Source organism: Melanerpes formicivorus, unplaced genomic scaffold (assembly GCF_026170545.1).
Source record: "Melanerpes formicivorus ecotype bairdi unplaced genomic scaffold, bMelFor1.0.p_v2 SCAF_14, whole genome shotgun sequence".
NCBI lineage: Eukaryota > Metazoa > Chordata > Aves > Piciformes > Picidae > Melanerpes > Melanerpes formicivorus.
Genome location: NW_027142366.1, coordinates 12,467,005 through 12,494,404, shown reverse-complemented (window position 1 = coordinate 12,494,404; position 27,400 = coordinate 12,467,005). Strand labels below are relative to the sequence as shown.

The 27,400-nt window shown below is 40.6% G+C and overlaps 1 protein-coding gene across 3 annotated transcripts in view; it reads left to right on the top strand.

Annotated features, from left to right (window-relative positions):
* Window positions 1-27,186, top strand: part of CPPED1 (calcineurin like phosphoesterase domain containing 1) — a 51,604-nt gene extending 24,418 nt beyond the window's left edge. For 2 of the 3 annotated variants that reach the window (XM_068147095.1, XM_068147096.1), the window contains exons 3-4: window positions 8,427-8,849; window positions 24,842-27,185. In XM_068147095.1, coding sequence (XP_068003196.1) covers window positions 8,427-8,849; window positions 24,842-25,074 — 656 coding nt within the window. In that variant the 3' untranslated portion in view covers window positions 25,075-27,185. Of the gene's footprint in view, window positions 1-8,426; window positions 8,850-24,841 lie in introns of all 3 variants that reach the window. The other variant, XM_068147097.1, reaches the window with a different exon arrangement.
* The last annotated feature ends 214 nt before the right edge of the window (window positions 27,187-27,400 follow it).

Sequence of the window (27,400 nt, the reverse complement as noted above, 5' to 3'; positions counted from 1 at the left end):
GAATGAAACTATGAAACTATGAAACTATGAATGAAGTCTAAGAATGTAGGTAAGCAGCACGTTGTCAAATCCTTAATAATGTGTATTTCAAGATATGTCACTATAGCTGCAGAAATAAACAGTTTATACTAATTATCTGATTCTAGTAAAACTTAATGGAGCATTCTAAGACTCCAAACTGCTTAGTGTGAAATTCAATTTGCTCTAATCAGCCTGAGAGTAGGGAAGCATGAGAGATTCCGCATGCATGTTTGACAATATATTGCACTGTCACATTGCAAAGAAACCATTGGGCTGCCAACAGCAAATATTTAATCTTTAGCAAGTATGTGTTTATTTGTATTTTAGACCACAAGCTGTAGTCCAGCCCACAGCTGAACTAAGGAATCTCTATATGTGAATCTTTGAGATGTAATTAATTATGATTATCTCAAATCATGTATGATAAAAGTATCAGTACTAGATTCAGTACTAGTTCAAGCACTGCATTTTAGCTATCTTGTATATAAAAACTTATACAGATGTGGAAGTATAGTTAGTCCAGTTATAATTTCTTTTCTTGCTTCTCTCTCAGCCCAGGAAGTTTTAGTTTAGCCTATCATATTCTCAGCTTTAGCAACTCAACTCCTACCTATGAGTAATTGAAAATGCACACATGGAGCAGACATCCACAGTGAGTTTATTTGGCACATTGCATAGTAAATACATTGTGTTAGAATCTTTGTTGCCTCTGTTCAATTTTCTAGTTGTAAAGAGTAACTTTCACAAAGTCAGTGTAGGTATGGCCCATCGAAGTGATCCGAATGGTCTTGCTAGTTTGTGTGCTTTTTACCAAGCACATTTCCAGGGTTTTCTGTCTCTCTGAATTGTAAAGGATTTTCTTCTTCCTTGGAAATCAGTGGCAGGAGATCTGGCCCACGTAATTTTATCTCGGTCAAGCTGAACCAAGTCTTTTCCAAACTGCCAACTCCTATGTAGTCAGTGGAGGGTAATGCCGTTTTAATGGGTAGGAAGTGATTAAGAGCATCCAGTTCCTGTCTGTGTCTCAGAGCAAGCTGTGTTATTGCTCTGACCATAGTGCACCTCCTGTTTGTGTTGTAAAGTCTTCTCTGAACACCTTGTAGCCAACAGGAGCCAGGAACAAAGGCACAACAAAATATAGATTGGGCTAAGAAAGCCCCAAGGATTCTACGGAAGAAATTCTGGCTGATACTAAGTGCCTTTTCACTCTGCAGTTGTGCTGATTGCAAAGATTTTGTAAGGCCAGACAATGCCTTAGACAGCAGGAAAAGCACACCTCTTTGTAATTCATGGTACCTACTTACTGCAAGTGTTGCTCTTTAACAGGTGAGGACAGTTTCATCAGACAAATGGATCCAAGCTAGAGAAGGGTAGATTTAGATGAGATGTTAGGAAGAAGTTCTTCACCACAAAGGTGGTAAGACACTGCTACAGGTTGCCCAGGGAGGTGGTGGAAGTCCCATCCCTGGAGGCTTTTAAGGCCAGGCTGGAGGTGGCTCTGGACAACCTGATCTAGTGGAAGGTGTTCCTGCCCATGGCAGGGGGGTTGGAACTAGATGATCCTTGGGGTCCCTTCCAACCCTGACAATTCTGTGATTTTGTGTAACTCCTTATAAGAAAACATGGCCTCAAAAAGCTGTAGAATTCTCACAGGCAGTCATTTGGAGGAAGTGTGAAAGATTAAAATCTTGTTGTGTCTCTTAAAAATGGAACTGTCATTGGAAACAGGACTCTCATACCTTCAGTCTGGTTTTATGAAGCTTGTTGCTTTAACTCTTGTAACATTGTGGTATTTTTTTTCGTGGTTATGATTTCATCAGAACAGACCCAAAGGCAGTGATGGTTTATGCTATGGCAGCTCTGTGTAGCTAGGAGTAAGGGTAAGAGCAGAGTTGTGCTTAAGTGAAGCATAATGCTTATTTTCACAGCAGAAGGTGGAACAGTAAGCACCATGAATTATGTTGTTAAGTGGGCACCTGTGTGGCTGGCACTCAGAATAATGTTGCCATTAGGTTTAATGTCATGCACCAAAACTGCAGGAGCAGCTGATCCCCTAAGAGGATTCCGTGTTCACTTTGGGGGTTTTGTCATTGCTTTAATGCTATAATTGTTAATTATTAGCTGAAACGGGAGTTTTCTGCTTGCTTCAGTGCCTGAAGTTAACAAATATCTTTTATTTTTCACCAAAATTCTTTCGTGTAATCACTTTTTGTGCCTCAGCACAGGTTATTACTTCTTTCTAATGTACTGAGAAATCAGTTGCTTACAGCTGTAGATAAATGAGTATTTCAGTTCCTGCTTTTCAGTGCAACTAACGAGATGAGGATCTCTGTAAGTTAGACTGAGTACTCAGTTCGTCCAGCAGTGAATAAAGTCACCTTTTAAACCGCATAATCTTTTTTTGCACATCATAAGATTGTTTCCAGGCTACTTGAATGTTAGAAGTATGTATGTGTAAAGAAGAGAGAGGAGACATTTTAGCTGTAACAGCACAGACTAACCAAAACATAAATAAATTCAGGAAATGAGCATGCTGGGTTAATTAAGATTGATCAGCTTATTCTTGCATCTAATACTGTGGAATTGTGTGAGTTCATCGTGGCCAGCGCTGGGGGGCAAACGTGCAACTTTAAAACAAGAACCAGAAAAAAGTACAGACTAACAACAGCAGCAGTGAGGCTGCACTGGGTGGCCTGATTAGATTTTTTCCTGTGCCAGTGCCCTAATTATTACCACATTTTTGTAGGATCCTAGGGAAAATGGAAAGTGGTTTTTTCTAACTGTTCATGGGCAGTAAAAGAATCGTTGATTTTATGGGATGATAACACGTAAACAAATGAGAAGAGGATAAGAGTTTGGCCATGACAGCTAAGAGGAGTTGCATGTACTGAGATGGTAAAGATTAGGAAGGAAGACAGCACAGTGAGGAATCATGTCAGAGCTTTGGGGTGGGAAAACTTCTGCATCAGTGCTGTGAAGGGATGCTGGGTTACATTTGCAAAGATAACAGAAAACTCTCTGCCGTGAGATGTGACAAGTTTTGAGCTCAGCTAAACTTTTATTTATGGCACCACATAAAAATTAGATGCAGCAAAGATGTGACTGCAGAAGGAGCCTGTAAAATAGTCTGATCTTGATGATAGCACTGGGTTGGGGTTTGTGCTGTCTTCCAAGTGACAAGCACAGCAGTGATGCTGTTACTGGGTAGGAGGCTCAGTTGAGAGACCTTAGAGAGGTTATGTAGGAGCTTAGTTGTAGCCCTGTTAAACTGGAGCCAACAGCCAAGTATCCAAAACGACAGCAGAGATGAAAGGCCATCTTTGAACAGGAGATTATGATCCTACAGAGGGGTTAAATGTGTTTCACAGGGTACTTACAAAAGGAGCATGCTGTGAATATAGCCTTGGGCTCCTCTCTTCTAGTCGCTAGGAAGTTATGGAACACTACTAGGGAAGGTCTTCTAGATGGCTTGGAGAGGAGTAGAAAAACTACAGAGAATCAAGAAAACAAACAACAAAAAAAGGACAAACATCTCAAGAACAGGAAAGTGCACAAAATAATTAGACCCTTTGATTCAAGCAATTGTGATGCACTGTGAAGCCCAGGAAAACTAAACAAATCTCTCTTTTGTTTGTCTATAACAGTCGTGTGACTGCTTCCAAGAAGAATTATTTGTCTTTTGATGTCAGAATAATTCTCCTGATACAATAAATTACAGTAGGAATGGACCCAATGTATTTATAAATTCCATTCTCATCAGTGGTGGTTTGACATTTTTCATTTTGCTTGTATCAGATTTGGGTAATGTTTCTATCTGATATTTTGTAGAGGATTTTAATCTTCAGTCTAGCTCTTAGGTGTTCTTGGGTTAAATGTTAGGCAGACTGCAGTGGTTTAATCAGGACTTTCCAAGTGTGTTGCTCACATCAAAGCTCATAGACAATCTTCTTTTTAACTTTTTCAAACTGAGAATTTGTGTTTTCCTTTACAAATTGAATGTTTGCAACACCTCTAAGTTTGGGACACTCTTAAGATATGTTGAGATACTAAGACTGAGTGATTTAGAAACTCAAGAAAAGATTGTGCTGCATTTCTACACATTAAATTGGCTGAAGACATATCTTGGGTAGCTTCATCCTAGAAGTGCCTGTGCTGCTCCTCAGGCTAGGCAGAGCGAAGCTGATGCAGAGACAGACCACCATGACTTAGTGCAAAGCACAAGTGGGGCTCTAAGTTTGTACTCTGGCCCCCTTTGCCAAACTTGGGAAGTCAGGTCCACGTTTTTATGTTTGTGGCAAACCATGACACAGTATTGTCTGTGTCAAGAACTGCAGAACAGGTAACCAGACAGGTACTGTCCTGGCTTCTGAGAAAACCCATCCCCAAAAGAAGGTTTCGAAACAGCAGCAACATCAGTGTCACAAGCTGAGCTGCAGCAGTTCTGCTCTGCCACCGAGTCAGCCTGTGCCAGCCAGATCCTTGAAAGTGACTTTTCAGAAGACCTTTGGAAAGTAGAAGGTCCTCTGAAATGCAGTGTCATCACACAACACTGAGTAGCTGACCTCTGATGTATTTATGTGAATTTATGACCAATAGGTTTGATTGTTAAAAATTAAGGTTAGATTACCTCATTGGAGCTTCCATCTCTTAGACAATGACATAAATTGGACATCCAGGCCAAAGTCCTCACCATTCACACCAAACTCATGCCCCCTTGCAGGGCCTGACAGATTTCTCTTCCCTTTTTGAGGGGGGAGTACCTCCTAACTGGCACCAAAAAGCCTGGGGACAGCACCCCATAATAGCATTATAGCCTCCTCCTTTCCCTCTCCTAATTCATATCAGTAGAATAATGGTGCTATTGTTAATGGCTAATTTTTCATTTGTAATACTTTTGGGGGGAAAAGTTGAACATTGGTGGAGGTTGCTGTAAGTCAAGAGTTGCCTCATGCAAAAACTCCTATCAGCATGCATCAGAGAGAGCAGGTTTGGGGTAAACAATACTCCAGGCTGGTTTCATAGCTCATGCATTAAAAATACCGATCCAAACACTCTGGTATAGAGGTGCTCTCTCCTGTGGAACACCAAATAAGCTGTAACTGTGGATTAGTAGCTAAATGATTATTTCTTTGGCAGAATATTTTGTGAATTCTGCTGACTGAAGCCAGCATCAGCAGAAAGTGCTCTAAAAGTACTTCCTTGAAATCTGCTCTTTCAGGGAGCGAAGGCAAGGTTGCCCTGACTCCTTTAAGCAGTGCAGGAAAGAATGTTGGAAGCGTTTAGAAAAATAGTGACACACAACAGAAAGATGTCATGCAACAGAGACACTGACATTGCACCTTTATGCTCCTGCTCACATGGCTCAGCTCTCTAAAATGACAGCCTGGGAAGCTGTGGGAAACGGCAGGCGACTGACTAGCAACAGTTCTCACTTTCATGTTTTTCATAAAAGCCAAACTGCCTTTTATGGGCTATTAATTTGTGAAGCCCTTCATCTTGGGGTGAGACTATATTTACAGAACCTAACATAAACCCAGACTATTCTAGCCTGGGATTTAAAAATGTCACTGCACATGATGCCAGGATAAACAGAAGAGAAATTAATTTCAATTACATCCACAATGACACTCGTGTTATTTTTTTACATTACCTCTTGGTATTATATTCTTTTCCTATTCACTTTTTGACAACAAACTTCTGTCTAAGCCAAAGAAAAACATCTCAGCAAGTAAAAATGTTCTTCATAGCAATTGGAGTAATTAAATATTATAGCTAATTGTGCCTGGTAGAGACTGAAGGGACTAATTTTCATGGCAGGGCAGAGACTACTGTGGTTTGCTAGTGGCTTCCTTCATCACTTCTGTCTCTTCTGTAAGCAGTTTGCCTATACTTGTAAACATAGAGGGAGGTGCCTTCAGGGGACACTGCACAGTGATGTGGCTCATTGTAGGACAGGTAGTGCTGCTGTATTAGAACTGATGTTACTGTCCATGTCCTAGCTGTTCCTCTCTAGCACTACAACAGAAATTACAGACATCACTGCCTTTTCCCCTCTCTTATCTCCATGGGCTTCTCTTTTGAACTTGTTTGACCTTCTACTAGGTCAAGCCCAGACACAATTGTCCTAAACAATCTTTTTGTATTATGATTTCTTAGACTCTTTGGGCAGAGACATTGTTTTCCATTTTGAGCAATCTGTTTTCTGCAATAAAGCACTGAATATGTCTCTGTGTTGCTATAGAAATAATGTTGCATTAAACGTGGGAACCAGTGCCCTGCTGTCAACAAATCTAATCTTAGTGTTAGTCCCTAGAGCTGGAATTTCACCACTAGGAAGAAGGATACAGAATTCTACACATTATTTCTGTAACTTATGTGTAAATGTCTTTATACTCTGAAACTGTTAGCTAAATTTCCCTAAGTGATAGCATGGAGATTAAGATGGTGTAATGTGTGTACATGCATCTTCACAGACCCTTCCCTCCTGCCTTTTCCTGCCCCCCACCCCCATACATTCATATCTATAGCTTGAAGTTTCCAGCTCTTTGCATAGGAAAGTGGGGAGCGGCAACAAAAAACAGTGGCAGAAAGAAGTGTGCCAGATAGAGTTCAATTTTGGGCATTATTTTTTCAACTCCATCTCTTCCATAGGTTAGGAGATGTCATTTGCCATGGTTTTTTCTAGGATCAGTGAGGGTATTTTCCATAACTGGAAGGACATCCTAAACTGACCATAGTCCTGGTACATTAAATACCCCACAAACTGTTCTGCTGTCCCCTACCTTCAGGACCACCATGGCTATCATGTACCCAGTATTTCTCAAGTTGCTCAGAGTTTGCTACAGTAACTTGCTACCCCGTGCAGCAGTTAAACACAAGGGACTTGTGGTTTTTAACTCTGTGCACCACATATCAAATATCACATCTCTCTTTATATTGACACATAATGTGAACGGTTTTTTTCTCCTAACACAAATAAGGTGGTACTTAAGCCTGTACCTGTAGAGTGTCAAAAAGGTATTGAAGTCTTCACTAATAATAGTTACTAAAGGTTAGTGTTTGTCAACATAGTGATCAGAGGTATTTTGAAGAAACAAGGAGGGGGGAAAAAATTTTACATTACAGGAGTCCCATAATACATATGTGTAGTTACAGAAATGGGCCACAGCTGTTAAAATACACAATGACTGGTTTGTATAGACTTGTATGCAAATGAACCTGAGCAATCTGACTTCAGAGTTCTTGTACAAAGCCTGCTGCAACTTCTTGGCTAAAAAGATGCAGCTGTTATTTGTGAAATGGTCTGTGTTTGTCTCTTAGGACAGAATACAATTTATAACTGTTCCACTTAATTAGTGAATGTTAAACGTATCAATGACCTCTGATAAAAGACTACACTTCAGCAAACCTTTGTCATCATTACAATAACTACTTTGGGGTTTTTTAATCCTCTCTATATTTTTTTCCAGTGATTTTAATCTAGAAATTACATAAACCTTCCTAGACAAGGACAAACTCCTGATAACCATGACAATATTAAAACAGAGATCCTGGAAACCCCAGCAAAGTACATCAGTACCTTGCTTTGAAATGAACATCATGCTTGTTATTAAAACAGACTCTTCACATAAATATCTTGCCACAATTATTTGCCACCATTTTTTTTTCCTGTTTAAAATGGTCCTTCTAATGAAAAAAGCCAAAAACAACACCCAACCACAAACCTTCCAACCTTAATTCCTTTGCATAGCCATGAAGTGTAAACCAGAAGTGGACTTGTTTTTAACACTTGTGTAAAGCTGTTACACCATCCAAGGCTGCTGCATTTTTTCACTACCTCATCACTCTATAGATGAAAAGAGCACAACACTGACCATTGTTATCACCTACTGCTATGCTATCTTGGTTCCTCCCCAGAGCCTTGCTTAAGGCAAGTTACTGAAAATGGCTCTTTGGTAAGGGAGGAAAAGAAGTGGAAGGCAAAGGGTTGAGTGGACATACAATAATAAAGTGAAGATGTAGCCTAGATCCCTGCATATTATCATGAGCATATCTAATACAGATTATTTTCATACTATGCATAGTTACATAAACAAAAGCTAAAAAGGAAGGTAGGAAAAGACAGCATAAACATTAAAGTATGTCAGGGTGATATTTGTATTGTATTTGGATGTTAGGAAGAAATTCTTCCCCATGAGGGTGGTGAGACACTGGCACAGGTTGCCCAGGGATGTTGTAGAAGCCCCATCCCTGGAGGTTTTCAAGGCCAGACTGGATGTGGCTCTGAGCAACCTGATGTAGTGTGAGGTGTCCCTGCCCATGGCAGGGGATTGGAACTGGATGATCCTTGATGTCCCTTCCAACCCTAACAATTCTACGATTCTATGTTTGGTTTTTTTCCATAGGTTCTCAATGGAGAAAGGACCAAGAGCAAGATCTAAAGAATGTTCTGAAGAACACTGACCAGGACATACCACTGGTATTTGTGAGTGGAAATCATGATATCGGCAATACTCCCACAAGAGAAACAATAGATGATTATTGCAAGAACTGGGGAGATGACTACTTCAGCTTTTGGGTTGGAGGTGTTTTCTTTCTTGTGCTGAATTCCCAGTTGTACTTCGATTCTTCCAAATGCCCTGAGTTGAAGCAAGCCCAGGATGCATGGCTCGATGAGCAGCTGGCTGCTGCTGCAAAACAGAAATGCGGGCATATAATAGTGTTCCAGCACATCCCTCTGTTCCTGAGAAATCCAGAGGAAGATCACGACTATTTTAACTTGGAAAAATCAGTTCGACAAGAGATACTGGAAAAATTCCATCAAGCAGGTAACTTCTCCCATTTGTATTGCAGTTTGCTGATGTTTATGCTGCCAGACAAAATACAGGAACTTCATGCTTAAAAGCCTCACCGTTCCCTGTAGGTCAGAATTGCCAGCTGAATCTAATCACCTGTAAAAAATACCAAACAAAATGTAAACCTTTTAAAAAACCTCCTTAAAAGTAAACAAGGATTACATTTTGCAAGTACTGATAGATGTAAGAGAGCCTGAGGTTTTCCTGCCTAAGGAGTGCAGGCATTGCCATAGGAGAAAAACACAGAATTCATGTTTTACATAAAACATGAAAACAGAATTCAGAATTACCTTGGAGGTTGTTTTCTCCCACACTGAGCCAGTTTTAAACGAAGAGCACTCCAGGTGTATTCTGTGTTAGAAAGAGTCTTGCTCTGCTAAGATCAATCCTTGGTATATCCATTACTAATAGAGGCCATTTCTGGGATGAGTTCCACCTGCTCTCCATCCCAAAACAAGCATATTGTACCAAATCCCTTACTGTGTTTGATGACTCTTGAATGCTATGGAGACAGACACACTACACTTCTCCTCCTGCCTGCTCCCATTGTTTCCTGTTGATTGCCTTCATATTCCTGTGTTGTGTTAGTCCTTCAAAATTTCCTGCTAGCCTGCCATCCTTGCATCAGTGCCATTTTTTCTGTATTTGTAGGAGAGCACATTATTTGGATTGCTGAACAATGCAAAGGGTTTATGATACTGTTACAAATTTACCATATAATGATTAAGTCTGGACTCATCCAAAACCAGCCCGATTTCTAAGCTCTGAGTCTCCCACTGTTTCGAATTAATGGGGCCAAAATTCATAGCTATCTGAGGGCTCTCCAGGGAACAGACATTTGCAAGTGGATTTTTTTTCCCATGAGGAGACACACTGAGAATACTTCATAATATCTTTCTCTGTTATTGTACTAGTGTTAATATCACAGAAAGTATTGCAGTTGGAGAGTTGGGCAGCTAAATAAGTACTGTTGACTAAAAGCACATTCTAGTGCATTGGAGAGCTTGTTGAAGCACATTGCCAGAGAGGTGTATCCCAGCAAATAAGCATTAATGTAGAAATCAAAGCAGTTCTGTTGTAGAGTTTCCTGTCATCCAGATGATGTAGTAACATTTGGCAGCACTCAGTACTGGGAATACAATTAATCAAGAAGTAAAAGAAATTATGCAGAATGTTATATTGTAATATTTGTTGTAATGTTCATCGTTATGTTCTCATGTTTAATGAGAGGGATAGTTTAGATTGACTCTCCTAATGTGTAGCCAGAGGCCTAAACAGAAGTTGGGTAGGCTTCATGATTGGGGAAACAAAGAGAGAATGGGAAGACAGCAATGCAGCACAACTCTATGAAGGAAATTCCCCAACTCCTCCATTTGTACCCCCTCTCCATTATTTCCTCTTGTGTCCCTCTTTCCGATCCCTAAAAATCCTCCCACCATGCTGTGCTGTTCAGTTCCTTCATGAATATGTTAAAACATTTTCCTTTGCTTGCTGTTTTATATAATCAGTAAATGAGTCAATAGGTACTGTTCAAAATCCAATAATCAAACATGTTTCTAATTAAATGAATACAGAGAGTAAGCAGCTCAGTGTGCTGCTTACTCTCAGAGTGCTGAGAAAAACTAGCTGGCTCGTAAGTTGGCTGAGAGTTTCCTTAGTAACAGGTGCGTTCTGTTTCCATTTTATTGTTCATTTGGAGAGTGACCTTTGTAAGACCACAAAATGTTATCAGTGGATTGCAAACAGGCAGTTAGCAAGGCAGGATAGATGCACAGGTATGCAATGGCACCACTTATTTTCTGACTCTGTTTTTCCAAAGAAAAATCGATTCCAGCATATCATGAGACATGAAAGTGGTGTTCCCCTCAGTTCAGTTCATCCATTTAAGCAGCTGAATATGAGCAAGCAGTGTGCCCAGGTGGCCAAGAGAGCCAGTGGCATCCTGGCTTGTATTAGAAATGCTGTGTGCAGCAGGAGTAGGGAGGTGATTGTCTTCTTGTACTCAGCTCTGATGAGGCCACACCTTGAGTATTGTGTTCCGTTTCGGGCACCTAAATACAAGAGAGATGTCAAAGTGCTGGTATGAGTGCAGAGGAGGGCAACGAAGCTGAGGAAGGGCCTGGAGAATAAATCTTATGAGGAGAGACTGAAAGAGCTGGGGCTGTTTAGTGTGAAAAGGCTGAGGGGGAAGACCTCATCGCTCTCTACAACTACCTGAAAGGACATTGTGAAGAGGTTGGTGCTGGTCTCCTCTCACAGATAACTAATGATAGAACAAGAGGGAACGGCCTCAAGCTGTGACTGGGTAAGTTTAGACTGAACATTAGGAAAAGATTTTTCACAGAAGGAGTGGTCAGGCATTGGAATGTGCTGCCCAGGGAGGTGGTTGAATCACCAACCCTGGATGCGTTTAAAGGTTGTTTTGGTGTGTTGCCTGGGGATATGGTTTAGGGGTGAACCTTGTAGAGTAGGGTTATTGGTTGAACTTGGTGAGGGTCTTTTCCAACCTGAATGTTTCTCTGATTCTTGAAGGATTGAAACACAGAATATTGCTAATAGATCACAATCAACTTTGCATTTTTTTGTGAGAGCTTTTAAACATGACTTACTTTAAGAAGGCTAACTCCTTATAGCACTTAATTTAGAAATTTGGGTTAACTTGTTCTGGAAAAGAAAGTGAGTCTGCTTTCTAATGAGCCCACCTGGCCTCTCCCACTAACTTCTCACCAGTGCTTCCTTCGTTCTGGTCTCTCGTTCTCTGCTTCAGTGTTTCTAATCACTCTGATGGTTTGTTTTGCATGTTCTGGGGGTTGCTGCATTTGTCAATGCAATGTTATTAGACAGGCATCATATTTCAGTTTTTGCTAACCCTGGATCAGACCTGGAATTGTCCCAGTTTTCATGTTTATATTTTTTCTTCAGACACAAGCCATAACTCACCTGGTTTAGAGACAGGAAAGGAAGGACAATCTAGTAATGCAGGTCTTGCCATGAGCAAAGGAACTCATATAGGTGTATGTGGGAAATAATCAGATACTTATGGTACTTTAAAGTGAGGTGTGAAACTCCAGAAAAATTATTCCTTGAAATTCAGAGCCCAGCTCTTCTGTAGTTAATCTCTTCTAATCACTTATATGTTACATAATGTTTTGGGTTTAAGTACCGTATCAGCTCCTTACAAGCTGAGATAAAAGACTTGCTGTAGAGGCTACATCTGGTATGAAATACTGAATTGCATTTCTCACATTAGAAGTGTCCTTAACAGTTGGGCTAATTAAAGATAAAATCATGTCCTTATGATAAATATTTATAAATTGAAAATCTGGCACTTGTAAATATGTACTACTACTACTATGCAAAGTAATGCTGCGTGTCTAAGAAATCCTCCTAGACCATTTGTTCTTCAAATGCACTGCAACAAGTATTGTCCTTGAAACAGCGATTGCAGTGACAATGAAAATCACCTCAGTTGAGAACACAGTTTATCATTGCAGTGAAAATGCATTTCTGAAAGCATATTTGTATGAAAATACCAATATCTGGAAGTTTAGCCTCAGCTGTCAAAGCTCTGCCTTCTCTACATGCAGAAGGTAAAACACTGACAAAACGGTGTGTGCAAGAAGTGTGAATGAGCTGACCTGACGTTCTCGTCTGTGAGATCTGCTGGAGTCACTCAACTCTGCTCTAGGAAATGCATATTCAGCTTTGAAGAATTTTACAGTGCTGGTATATATAGGCTTGCTCATAGCTTTGTAGGGGAAATAATGAAGTAGTAGTGGTGTAGTGAAAAGTCTGCTCTGCATGTCCCATGTCTTTGATAAAGAGAAGTCATAAATGATTTTTTCAATGAAGCAGTTTATGCAATACACAAGTCCAACAAATCCCATTTCAGTATTCTTTGCTTAGGATACTAAAGATTTTTCTATGGTCTGAAAAAGCTGGGGTATTTTGAGCTATAGACAGCCTTTTGAAGCCTTTTTGTTCTGAGAACCATCAGTGACACACCGGAATTACTTACATTACTCAACAAAATACAGTAATAAATGTTTTTTAGTAGCTCTAATGAAATAAAACATTCAAGCAACTGTGAGCTCCGTTGAACAAAGCTTAAATTAATAGTTGGGTTTTGTGCACCAACAGTGGTGAGAAAATACTTCTTGGTTCAGAGGGAGATAAGAGATTTTGCATCCAAGAGAGAATCGCTAGATAACAGATGTGAAATATAGAAGGAAGTTCCCTGCAGTCTCCAGTTTGGTTTGTCCTAATTAAAAAGTTTTAAGTTCATCTAAGTTTCTTCAAAGCAGTTTCTCAGGTTTGGTTAGGAAGTTTCAATTCGAACGTAAGGGGGCAAGGAACAACTGAACTCTATTAAATGGCATCTTATTCTCATTCTGTTTGTGCTTATAGGTACTGTAACTTGTAACACCTTTCCTCATTAGGAGTGTGATACCCACGGTCTCCTCTTAGAAATGTTATGACAAAATGGTATTAAGGGAAGAAGCAGCTTTCTGAACAGCCACAGCTATGATATATTTAAGCACAAAATTAAAGCATGGAGTGCTGAAAGCTGTTGTTTCTAAAATTTACCAGACAACATATGCTAGGTTTCATTATATACTTTGTTGTGTAATCAAAGTTGACAAGGGAGTAATATTTTCCTCTTCCTGCCATTGAGACCTTGATTTTGGCAAAGCCCATACACTGAGTAATCTCAGTGCTTGCTTATATATTGCTTTATCAGTATTCAAGATGACTTAAATACTCTTAGCTTCAGCGGTTTAGATCAACAGCTTTCAGCTTTGACTTTCTGCACGTACAGTACAGGTGGAGTGACCAAATTTGACACTTCCTGTGTCACTGTGTAAGAACAGCGTTTCTCCAGGCCACTGACCATCTCTGATGGGGTCCAGCATGCTGGCACGGGCATTTTTTGCAGAAATTCAGCAGCAAGTACAAATTGCATTTATTTCATGGGGGTCTGTAATAACATGAAGCAACATTTCTTCTTAACTGAAGTTTTGAAATCTGTTTTATCCATGGGCTGGAGTGTTGGTTGATAAAAACTTTTTGAGCCTTAGAGCACTCAGCAAAGCAGGAGGGTTTGGTGTGTTGCAACTCTGTGAAAAGCCTCACTCAAATGGAAAAAGTAGCAAATAAATTCCACTGAAAGGTCACAAGAGGCATTCACAAAAACTAAATTGAAATTGAGAGTGACCTTCTGCAGACAGCACCTCGAAAGGCTTATTCAGACCAGCAGTGTAATTAGGTGATCTGGAGTGACCCTTTGGCTATGTCTGTTGTTTCTCCTCTGATTATACCGGAAAAACAAGTGAGACTAAGATCCTTCTCTTATATAGCTCTGGTCAGTGCTCTCTAATATAAAGAAGTTTTTGACATCACTGCACTTTGCAAAGTTCTCTCCTACTACACAGATCCCCTGACCACCAACTGCAGGGTCTTCAGTCTGCACAGCAAATGTAAGGGAGAGTTTTCCTGCAGGTCTGCAGGATGATGTTTGCAAACATAGTTTCATTAAAATAGTGCTATGTGCTGTAAAGTCTAGTCATTCAGTTCTGTTTTATTCAGACAACTTCTCTGATGAAGAAGGTTGATATTTAAGGTTGACTGAGAAGGTTATGAAATAGAGGGTGTTGATCCCCACCCAACACCAGTGGAGCTATTTCCTTCTACTGGAGCTCTTTTGGTGCAAAATGATTGGATTTTTTCTCAGAGAACTGCCTGAGCAGTGAACAATTCTCTTAACAGTGCCGTGACGGATGCTTTCACATCTTTCTTTGCTGCTGTAACACCTGCTTGGCAGATGGGGTGATGTGAGCACTCTCAAATTACAATGAGATAAAATCAATTCTATTCCTCACAAGAGGCTTTGTTTACAAAGACTACCAAATATTATCATTCACTACACAGCACTAGAGTCTTGAAAAAATGAGGTACACCACCTGCCCAGGGGAGAAAAAAGGTATGGCAAAAAATGCCTGTGGTTGATGCACACTCTTGTAGGGAAGCTGAAAGAACCTAATTTTGGAGTGCAAATTTGTTCTGAGAACAGGTATTGCAGCCGAACTGACCACGCTGTCCAGCGCTTCAGAAAGCAGCTGTGTGCTGCAAGTGCAAGGAAGAAAGCCAAGGCAGCTTGTGCATGGGATGTGCACGGGATCAGCTTATCCACCTGACTGCAGTGCTTGTGTTTGCCAGAAACAGTGCCTCTGAAAAATGACCTATCTACACATGGATGTGTGGGGGTGTATATGCAGACGCACAACTCTCATAGTAGCATCTCCCTGCACCTGGATACTGCTGAGTTTGTTCTCCTGTCTATGAAAGGATACCAGAGTTTTGGTAACGTTCAGGTGTTTCATTTCTTTGTGGAGGTGCTGCATCACCTGTTTGCTTCCATTGCAAGTCTATTTGCTGCTCCTCTGTAGTTCCTGCAGCTTGGGGGTGGGGGGGAATATATAGGATCAGCTTTTGCTAGTATATCCTCCTCTTCAGTCCCTGATTGAGTGAGGGCTGTGGCCAATGAAGACAGTGACTTTGTTACATAAGAATAATTCTGGTTTTAACCTATTTTTTACCATGAAACATGAACAGCTAACAGAAAAGCAGAGTCACTGGAACGGAGTGATGATCCCTATAGCCCCGCCTGTAGCTTCTCCTACTAGCCAAACCCTTGCAAAGAGCAGAAGCCAGTATAATGGTAGTTCTTCCAAATACTCTTCCTATCTCTGAGAATTCTTCTTCCAGGGACTTAGTGCATCACATTGCCTTTATTGATACAGTGCAATTCAGTGAGGGGTTTATAGGTTTGTTCAGCTGATTTTTGAAAGGTCAGCTTTCACAATGGATGTGGCACTTACAGAATCACAGAATCACCAAGGTTGGAAGAAACCTCAAAGATCATCAAGTCCAACCTATCACCCAATATCTCATGACTAACTAAACAATGGCTTCAAGTGCCACATCCAATCCCCTCTTGAACACCTCCAGGGATGGTGACTCCACCACCTCCCTGGGCAGCACATTCCAATGGCAAAAAACTCTCTCAGTGAAGAACTTTCTCCTCACCTCCAGCCTAAACTTCCCCTGGTACAGCTTGAGACTGTGTCCTCTTGTTCTGGTGCTGGTTGCCTGGGAGAAGAGACCAACCCCCACCCGGCCACAACCTCCCCTCAGGCAGTTGTAGACAGCAAGAAGGTCTCCTCTTCTTCTCCAGGCCAAACAACCTCAGCTCCCTCATCCCCTCCCCACAGGGCTGCGCTCCAAACCCCTCCCCAGCCTCATTGCCCTTCCCTGGACATGTTCAAGTGTCTCAATGTCCTTCTTAATGTTAAACACTTAAATGTTTCACAACTAGGTGAAGAAATGTTTTCTTTGAAATTTACCTGTAGCCTGCACTGGGAGCCAGAAAGCTGTAAATGAAATGCTGTAAACAAAGGTCCCTGTCTGCAGTTACTGTAAAAATGAGTGCATTAATCAGCACTTCAAGGGCGATAATCTGGACCATGTGATAAATGCCATTACCCGCTCAGAACCACTTTTTTGCCCCTAATTTTCTAGAGAGTGCATGAGAGGAGAAGCAAGGTCTGTACTGTACCCATTACATATTTATTATGTCATTCATATTGCACTAATTTAGCCTTCTCGGTCTCTTTCAGTCTCATTTGCTTTTGCTGAGAAAAGCATTTATTTAATTGAAGGCTCAGTCTAAATAAAGCCTTGCTACTGATTGCCTATGCTGATTATTCCAGGCATTCTCTTCCTAATTTGGAAAATCTGCCTTCTTTTCTTTGGTTTATTTTTGTATTGGTAACTTTCTTCTGGTATTTTTACACTGTCCGTAGCGCTGGCTTGAGCAGTTTGATTTCCAACTGAGGCTAGGTCAGGCGCGTTTCAGACACAGCAAACCTGTCGCAAATGGCTTTGAGTTGAAAGCAGAGTTGAAAACAGCTTCTTCTGAATTCAGGGGGGTTTGGAAGCAAGCCATGGAAGTGAGTGTAATTATAGAAACCGTAGTCAGACACCCCTAGAATTTAAACTAGCTCAAGTCTGAATTCTAGGCCAGCTATTAACTGATAGTGTGAGGAATAATTGTTTTCTGCATGTGTGGGGTTTATGAAATTATTGGAATACTTCAAGGTAAATATGGATGTATTATTTTTCCATCCCATTTTGGCCTATTTGGATTTCTGCAATCATTGCAACTTTGAGACTGGGGGTCAGCCTGTATTCCTTGAATGAAGCTAGCAAACATCTACTTTGTGATGGTTAGGACACAGGTGTGTGATATGTTGTTATGGAATATACCTGATATCTGCTTGGTAAAGCACAAAGATGACTCAGCTAGTATTTCACATTTAAAATAGAGACCTTTCATGAAGGCTTAACTACTCCTATAACAGGAAGTCTGTTGGTCCACATATTGAAGGCATTTCTACCTAGATGAACTTGAAAACATGCCCACTCTTCTGTTTCTTTGCATTCTTCTGCAAGAGGAGCAAGTAAGGGAGAAGGTGGGATGACAGGACTGCAACTGCACAATAAACTAAGTCCAGGATGTAGTCACTCTGATGGGAATCATCCATGAGACAGCTAAACGCCTATGTTCTGTTACAGTACAATTACATCAAACTCATGCTGATCTTGTTCCCTGGTGCCACATAACTGTTGTTTAGAAGGGTTTCTCAGTGGTAAGATAGTAATCTCTGGGAAGAAGATGCCACACCTTAGCTTCTGCTAACAGACAACCTGCCTTCTGCATGTTATTCAGGGTGTAGTTTCCTTTCAGGTAATGAACTATTGTCTTGTATGAGCCTTGTCAGAAATGAAATCACCAGCGTGCTAACAACACCAGGGTAGCCAAAATTTTCTCTCAGATTTTTTTTTTCCACTATGACCAGACCTCTTGGTGGTGAATATTTCATACAGGACTCCATTTTTTTCAGGTCATTATTCTGCTCGGGGTTGTTTGGAAACTCAGAGTCGCTGTAAGATGGTCATGATTACAAAGAGTGTTATAAATCAGAGCTACAGCAGGCTGTGAGGTTGTGATGGTTTTATATATATGTGCAGTGGCTCCTGAGCCTGGTCAGCCTGGTCATCCCTTCCTGTACTGATCTTGTCTATGAAACATCCAAAGTAAATCTGAGTAGATCTGTTAGATCTCTTTCCCCATTAGGCCAGTGAGTCAGTTTACCAGTAGCCAAATACAACATTCTCAGTAAGACAAAAACCCTTTTACTGCAGTGTGCTGCTTTGGTTCACAAAGCTTGAAGAGAGAAGCGAGAGGAAATGAGAAGTGCTGGTAAAAGCTGTCCATCTTGCCAGAGCTGTTAAAATGAGTAAGAGCTTGCTGAAGTTCTTCTGATCACTGCTTACTTGGTGAGTTGGCTTTAGAATGCAGACACTGGAAATTGGAGGGGAAGCAGGGGTGGTTTGGGGTTTTCTGTTGAGAAATGTCTGCAGTAGAAACCATGAGCAGTGTAACAGTATTGGTACCACGGCTTTGACTTGGCTTTTCCAAAGTAAAATACGAATTGGGTTGGAAACTTTTTTAAAAGTAAGTTGTGCTTTAAAGATTCTGAACATAGAGATAACATCAAAGGTAGCATGCAGAATTACATGAGCTGTTAATTACCTTCCTCAGCACTTATCTCTGGCTTGGCCAAAGCCACTGTGTGCCATACAGTCTGAACTGATATGATGCAGTGTCTGAGTTAGCGTAAAAGCAAAGTATTTATTAACTCACTTCACAGTCAAGCTAAGGAAGAGACTAAAGCTTATCAACATATGTATTACATCTCTTCAGTTGACTCTTGAACAATCCATGTTTGGGTTGGTTGTTTTATCATGAATTATTTATGCTGCTTTGGACTCACAGATTTTGCACCTACACAGGTATTTCATTCTTTAATGCTCTCCTACTGCTCTGTGGGGAAAAGAGTTCTAATTAGATCTTTGCAAGCAGTGAATCTTTTTGTTTTTCCAATGTAGCTGTGTCAGGCCAGAACCGAAAAGGACTTTTTGTGTTTGATCAGCAAATGCTGGTAAATTGCATGGCAGGAAGACATCTTTGGTTTACTAAGATCAGAATCAATTCCTGTACTTAAACTTTTTTCTTTTAACAAAGATTCTGATTTTTAGCAGAACGATTGATTCTGAAAACGTTATGTTTGGTGTGCAGGCATGAAGCTCATTGGTTTTAAGTGTTCTCACAATCCAAGTACAGTTCTGGAAGAGACAGAGCAACACCTGTGTCTGACACTGTACGGTAACTATCCTGGATCTCTGGTTTCCAGTCCTGTTCTCATCAAAACCACATTTGGCAGTTCAGGCCTGTTTTGCCCCAGCAGATACTCAGTACCCAGGGTATTGTTATGCAGTCTGACACCAGACAGTGATTATAGAAGCATAGAATCAATAAGGTTGGAAGAGACCTCAGAGATCATCAAGTCCAACCTGTCACCCAACCCCTCCTGGCTACTAAACCATGGCTCCAAGTGCCACATCCAAGCCCCTCTCGAACATCTCCAGGGATGGGGACTCCACCACCTCCCTGGGCAGCACATCCCCAGGGCCAATCTCTCTTGCTGGGAGGAACTTTCTCCTCACCTCCAGCCTGAACCTCCCCTGGCACAGCTTGAGACTGTGTCTTCTTGTTCTGGTGCTGGCTGCCTGGGAGAAGAGCCCAACCCCCACCTGGCTCCAACCTCCCTTCAGGGAGTTAGAGAGCAATGAGGTCTCCCATGAGCCTCCTCTTCTCCAGGCTAAGCAACCCCAGCTCCCTCAGCCTCTCCTCACAGGGCTGTGCCCCAGACCGCTCCCCAGCTTTGTTGCCCTTCTCTGGACACCTTCCAGCAGCTCAACCTCTTTCCTAACCTGAGGAGCCCAGAACTGGACACAGGACTCCAGGTGTGGCCTGAGCAGTGCTGAGCACAGAGACAGTACATGTGGTTTGTTTTGCATGTTGCTTTTTCTTAGTGTAACTATCCTCACAGTTTTTTACTTTACTCTGATTTGAATCCTCTTTTTTTCCCCTTTTTTAATGAATAATGCACTAGGTATGAATAGTGTCTTGCAGTAATGGATCCTGCTTGTTTAGGTTAATGGATACTGTGAAACCTCCAGTCACATTTACATTCAAATCACTCTATCTTTCATAAAAAATGAAATAATGAATGCTTGTGAAGGTGTCATCCTTGGGACATTTATTTACACAGTAGTGTTTTAGTGTTTCATACAGCTTTTATGTCAAAGCTTTTCCCAACTGCCATTTCACAAACCAGGGAGTAAAACCAAATCACTGCCCTCCTGGGGTTTTTTGGGGGGGAAGTGTTTTCTGTGGTGGCAAAGGCTGTACCTACCTTTTGTATAGCTGGATGTGTTTAACTGACCTCAGGATACCTTAAAGCAGGCTATAGAAATGAAGCCTGGCAGGACACTCTTCTTTCTTCACAGAGTTTAGAGGGGGAAAAAAACTGGGGAGGACTTGCTAGGCAATTGACAGTATTACTTCAGAAAAAACATCTGAAATGAATAAATTAAATTTGAGTGCATACATCTCTGCTCTTGCTTTTGATCTTAAACATAAAAAGAATCTTAAAGTAAATTGCCTGCTTGTCATCTTAGTATTATTGCATTGACTGGTTCAGATTTCCTTCTTATGCTAACGAACAAAAGGGAGTGAAATACAGTTGAGTGAACAAAAACGTGCTGTTGAGAAAAAACAACATCAGTTAGACTTCTATTAATACACAGCAGTGACATGTTTGGGTTTTTGTTCAGGATGGTGCCCAGAGAGGCTGTGGAAGCCTTTAAGGCCAGGCTGAACAAGACTTTGAGCAACATGGTCTAGTGGAAGGTGTTCCTGCCCATGGCAGGGGAGTTGGAACTAGATCACCTTTAACCACTCTGATTCTGTGTAACACCACGATAACAAGAATTAATACTAGTACTGGAAATAAAGAATGCCCAAGTAGTGAAGTCTGGGCAAAATTTGCACTGGGAGCTGTATAAAGCAGGTACTGAATTCTGCCAGAGGCCAATGCTGAGCAGAGAGATCCACAAGAGCATTTCACCACTGAATACCCACCTAGTGCGATTAGGAGCTGAATGAAGGAGCTACACTGAAAGTCAGCATTTGGACGAACAGTACCTATAAACAGCAGCTTGGTTAGGCAGAACCTGCTCCCACAGCCAGCCGGAGATAAGAGGTTTTAAAACAGGTTCTCTCTGCTCTCAGGTATCAAATGTCACTGCTTACCAATCAGTCTTCAGTTCCAAACCAAAATACCTTAAGTGTCAGCAGTTAGCAGGTGCAGTTGTAGTATTTTGCCTAAGAAGAAAAGAAGCTGCCTGACTTGTGTTATGCCGCAGAGCTTTGATAGTGCACCATCACCTTTTGAGGGTGTCTTGCTGGGTTTCTCCCAAGTTTATAAAAAACAGAACCAAAACCCACCCAAACTATTTTGCTAGGTTCCTGCAGCTGATGCAGAGCGAGCTCTCAAAGCTATTATGCTGAATGACCTGCAAGTGTAACTCCTACATCAGAGGGATGAGCAGTTTACACCGAGCAGATAATTAGGATTGATAAATTAAAATAGGGTAACGGACAAGTTCTAGCTGACAGTACCCACACACCACTATCCAATGCCAAGGTCATTTCATTCTCTATTTTCCACCTTGAGTAATTTGCTGTTTGAGAAGGGTTTGGATTTTGAAGGATGAAAGCACATGTAGCTCTTACCAGGCACACAGCAGAATAATTTATATTTTGCTTTCCAAGCTGCTTAATTTTTAACTATAGTTTGAGCCTAGTTTATGTATTTTGTATCAGTCCTCACATCACTCCTGCGAAAGCAAAGGGATTGCTCTCTTAAGACATGTTCACCTACTACCCTTTTTATTTAATCACTGTGAAAGAAGTCTTAAGTCTACTGTAGGAGAATGGGTGGAAGTTTTTTCTGGCTAGAGAAATAAGGATTTCCTTCTGAAGTTATAGAGTGCTCCTAATCACAGCTCTGCTTAAATTGCTTCTATTCTTCCAAAATTGAGGCAAAATCAGTTGTTGCTAGCTTCCCACCCACCCCCACCCCCCTTTATTTATTTATTTGTTTATTAAGGCACTTCAGGTTATAGTATCTCAGAAATAAACCAATCCCTGGCCTACTACTTGAACAAGACTACATAGGTGTTACCTTTTCTGTTAAGTGTGGAACATATGGAAAAGTAACAAATGAAGTTTGGTATTGTCGTCACAGTGTGCATCCCTGTACATCTTTATAGGCTTGATTATTGATCTGGAATGATAAAAACTACAGTTGGAAAGATAATTATCACTGCTGCATATTTAAGAAGGGCTTTTAGCATGGGGTGGAAAGCAGGACCATCGCTGCAGAGGAAAGCCCCACAACAGCTGGCACTTGACCCCACAGGTGTTAAATTTCACTCTTCTCCTCAGGAATGGGCACAGGGTTAGACTTCTGCTTATTAGTTTATTTTTCAATATAAATACAATTCTATTCAGCAAGGCACAGCATCTATAGAATACTGCCAGGAAAATATTTGTTCTACTATAGCACAGCGGATTTTTAGCCAATATAGCAATCTAATGGGACAGATTCATTTTCAGGCAGTCATTTCGATAACCTGCTGGCTATGTAGCCAAGACTGTCAGGGACTACTTAGTGGGGTTTGAGTCACTCAGTATTAATGTATCGTCAGATGCTTTATGTAGGACCGTCAAAGTGTCCTTACAAATAAGGAGCACACAACCTATTGTATCTCAGTAGAGAAATTACACTTAAAAGTGTTTAAGAGCATCAGCCAACGTCTGCATTGTCACTAATGCTATCATAAATCAACACTTGCTGTAACAAAATATAAAATTAATTTACATGTTTTGTACTCAATTACAAAAAACAACAACAACAGCAACAAAAGCCGAGCAGTTTCAGCCATCTGGTCCATAATTTTTCTGTTTCACAACAGTATAAAATAGCATTAGAGGCAGCTTCAGGAAGCTGTAATAGTCTGAAATCCAAGGGTCTTACACTGAAGAATGCCAAAAATTACACCCTAAACCTGTTTGCAAAATTAGCTATTTATACTAACTGCAGATTTTCATTCAAAATAAAACATGCATCGTCTCAGATTAGCAAGAAAGCTGATGAATAATTGTTTTGCCAAACTACATGCTGTTGACTGTGCTGCTCAGCTGTATCTGTCAGCAGTGCATAGAACAGCTAGATGGTGAAGGATGCTGGCATGACCTGGAAATGAGGTGCTGGTCTATGAAAGGAAGAAGCTGGATTCTCAACTGTGGTGTTGGTAGGTTTAAAATCTTTGACAGGAAAGATAAGTACTTAGCATCAAGATTACTTTTCCCTTGCTTTTTTGAGTCTTGAGGCTGAACAAGATTTCATTATGTTGTAGTAATAAAGATGCTTGATAAAATTTATGAAACCTCAAAGGGGGAGGGGAAGCTGTTCTGTAAGATAATCTGGATGGCCCTTCTGAGAAACTACAGCTCCTGCCATTTTATTTATGTTTGCAAGGCAGAAGAAACAAGAAGTGGAAATTACTGATTTGGAGATTGGGATGACACAATTTCATTTAATTTGAAACGGTTTCAACATTTCTGCAGCAATCTCCTAGCTACTGAGGAGTGTGGCAGGAAAGTACAGCTGGCAGTGGATCATCTTTAGAAGTTGGTCAAAGATAGCATTTGCAAACTTCATTAATTTTTGTAATTACCATATTCTTGGAGAGGAGGAAGAATCCTTGGCCATGACTTTAAACATTGTGCATAATCAGACAATGATTCAGGCAAGGATTTCAAGGTACATTAAACATGAAGTATGTTTGTCCTCTTTACCTGCTGCTACTTGTCATTTAGCTGTTCCTCTACTCCTGACCAAGCTTGGATGACACTTAAACAGCTGTTGTTTCCTGCAACAGATCAGATGTATTAAGTTGGTTTTTTATGGAGTGATTTTTTTTGTACCCTAATACAGTCCAAAATATAAAAAGTCTATTTAAGAAAAAAAGAAAGAAACAGAACAGCCTTAAGTCACTAAAAATACAGAGGAAATCAGAATAACCCTGCCTTGTTTGTACCCCCTGCCAGGTAAATGTTCATTCATGTCATTAGCAAGCCTGACTCCACTTGCAGATTGTCCACTGTTCCTTTTTTGGCTACTGTCATCCTTCTTCCCCTCTTAATATAATTCACAATCTCTTTTGCTTATTAGTTTACTTTGATGTACTGCCTCTGTTCCATCTGTGATAACCCCTGATGTCTTTGAGAAAAGATTACAAATTATCTTCTCCTTTATGTTTCCTGCTTGCCTTTTTTGGGGGGTTTTGGTTTCTTTAAGGTCACTGGCCTTGGGGAAGTAGGTTTAAGCTCTCCTTAATGAACTTTCTGGCTGTGAGTTGATAAATACAGCTCCACAATCCTTGGATTTCAACTCATGTTTTGGTAGCATCATTCTTTAAGCAGTTCTCTATTACTGACTTTTATTGTAATGTTAATGTTTCCTCTAGAGTGTTCCTTCTTTCTAGCCAAAGGAGCAGCAAGATGACAAACACACCTTGCAGTCAGCATAAAGAAGTCAGCAACCGGTAACCCTAAGCAGCTAGTGGAGCAGAATTACGTTTTTACTAATTATTACTATTAGAATGACTTATTGCTGTTTACTAATTACTTGTTGAGAATACAAGCTCAAGTAAATGATTTAATTTCAAGCTTTATGAACCATTCAAGAATGAAGATAAACATGACACCTGTAACTGTACTTGCTACAGAACTTCCTCTACAAGCACAGCAGCTGTGAAAGCCTCAGCACAAAACCTCAACAGTATTTACTGTAAACACAGTTTATACATAGACTGCAGCTGCTAACTAAATGCATTCTCTTTGTCTCTTTTATTTTCCTTTTAAACAGGCATTAAAGCTGTATTTTCTGGACATTACCATAGGAATGCTGGAGGATCCTACAGAGGACTGGAAATGGTGGTTTCATCAGCAATAGGATGTCAGCTGGGAGAAGACACGCATGGGCTTCGAGTGGTGGTTGTGACAGATGAAAAGATTGTTCATAGATACTACAGTTTGAATGAGCTGAGCAGCCAAGGCATAGAGAAAGAGCTGCTAGATATGCTGGCTAAGCAAAATTAGGCTCTGTCAAATGATGTGATTTTTTTTTCCACATAGGACAACAGCTTCAGAAAGTTCCCCCAGGCTGAAGATACAGACTTCTGATAGTGCACCATGCCCCAGAACAGCTCTCACTTTGCCATCACCCTAAATAACAACAAAGTTGTTGACAGGTTTCTCTCTTTGAAAATGAGACCTGTGATGAATGGGGAAGAACAGCAGAACTAATGTGGCAATGTATCAGTGAAAAGGAATGTTCTGGGGATGTTTACTTTTTCTCTCTAACAAGGAAGTCTTATCCAGCAGTGTATGAAAGAGTGAGAGCTGTAGCTTCCAGACAGCCCTTTAAGTCAGGTCTATTTTAGTTTTATAGTTCATAGGGTATTTTTAAATCAATACATTTAGTCACTTGTGTTGCAATAAAAATGGTGCACTTCTTAACTCTATAAAAATATATCTCAAACACTCTAAAATCAACAGATTCCCGCTGACTTTTAGCAACCTTTGGATCAGATCTTGTTACCTAGAGGTAGTATTTTTGCCCATTGCTCATACTTTATTTTCTTAGCTCTTCAGCGCCAGCAGCAACAGGAGAGCATTCTGTTTTGCAGTCAGAGCCTGGGTTGCCTCCCATTACATCCTGGGTTTATATAATGAAAAGTCTATAAATGAAGCCTGCATAGATGCCACTGACAGAAGCAGAACACTTTAAAGTTTAACTGCCATTCAGTTTGCTATATTCTTACTCTAGCTTCAGAAGTTGGAAAAATTGCATGGGGAGAATATGCTGTGCTGTTACCAGAAGTCACTGTTGATTCCTACACAAGGGGAAACCTTTGATGTTGAGATTTAATTTAACAGTGCCTTACTGTAATGTTATACAATATCAAATGTTGACTACCCTAAAAAGTATATTTTCCCCATTGGAAGAAGTCTTTGAAAATAAATTATATAGAAAGAAATGTATATGCTGCAATCCACTTTTTTTGTTTAGTAGCACCCCCCAAAAGAAGTCTTCATGTCATTAACACATACCTGGTTTTATTATCTGAGTATTTTGTTTGAGCACATTACAGTCCATGCCACAAGTTATCTAGAAACAGAGACAGCACTGCTTTAGCACCTGAAGAGGGACAAACACAACCAATACTGGCTGAGAAAGTAAGGCACTCTATCCCTTTTGTTTAGTCACATACAACATGGTTCCCTGGAGGACATTACAGATACTTAAAAATGGTGAAAGAGAAGAGATCCTGTGCTGAAGAGTCAGTTTCATTACATTTTAGTCACCACAGTTTATCTAGATGGCTCCTTCAAGCCTGATTTGTGGTAGGTGTGAGAGTCTAAAATGACTCCTGTAGCACTTCTTGCAGTGGCGATACAGCCGGAGCTGCAGATGGACAGCACGAAAGATGGACTCTGTCCCATGGCAATTACCTGAGCAGAGGCAACGTCTGATTCAGAAAGAAGGGAAATTATTTTGCTTTTATTCTCTGACTTTGCCTAGCTGAACATTTTCAGTCTCATTTTCAAGAGAACACCTGGCAATCTAAGGCTAGATTACTTTGAACTAGGTAGGTACCTAAGTGCCCAGTTCAGTGGGCACTGTACTTGGCTGTACTCTAAGTCACTCGGTCCTCTGTAGCTGGGAGATACTTAATAAGCACAGTAAATTCAGGAGTGAGATGATGCTAGTTTACAGCAGAGGGAAGAATAGTCTCACTATGACTTAAATCTTTCAGTCCATGTACATCATAAAGCTGGAGAAGTTCAGCAGAGGTACATGAGCTAACTGGGGTATGGACTGTTGTGCCCAATGTGAAAGCCTGGGAAACTGAGGCACAACTTTGGGAGGAAGTCTTTCCACAAATAGGAAAATGTTAATAGCAGAGGTATAGAGTGTTCTAATGTTTTATTTTCAGGGTTACAGTGTACTAATACACAAAAGAGATTTTTATACAAGCAGAATTCTTATTTGTAATTATTTTCCTGTGCTTTTCTCAAGTGTCATTTCACTGTAAGAAACACTGGCATTTTGTTACGAAGATACCACCTCAGCACAAAGCTGAAGCTGTGCTAAAATAAACAAATAAATAAAGGTTTATTTATATCCCAAACTCTCCCTTTCTTTCAGAATTTCTCTCTAAGAATATCTTGTTATGTTCATGTGTAAAAGTATTACCAAATTTGTCTTTACTTTGGAATTTTCTAAACTAAACTAAAGCTGGGTTGCTGATTTTTATTACATGCCACCTTGTCCTGTCTACAACTACCTGAAGGGAGGTTGTAGCCAGGTGGGGGTTGGTCTCATCTCCCAGGCAACCAGCACCAGAACAAGAGGACACAG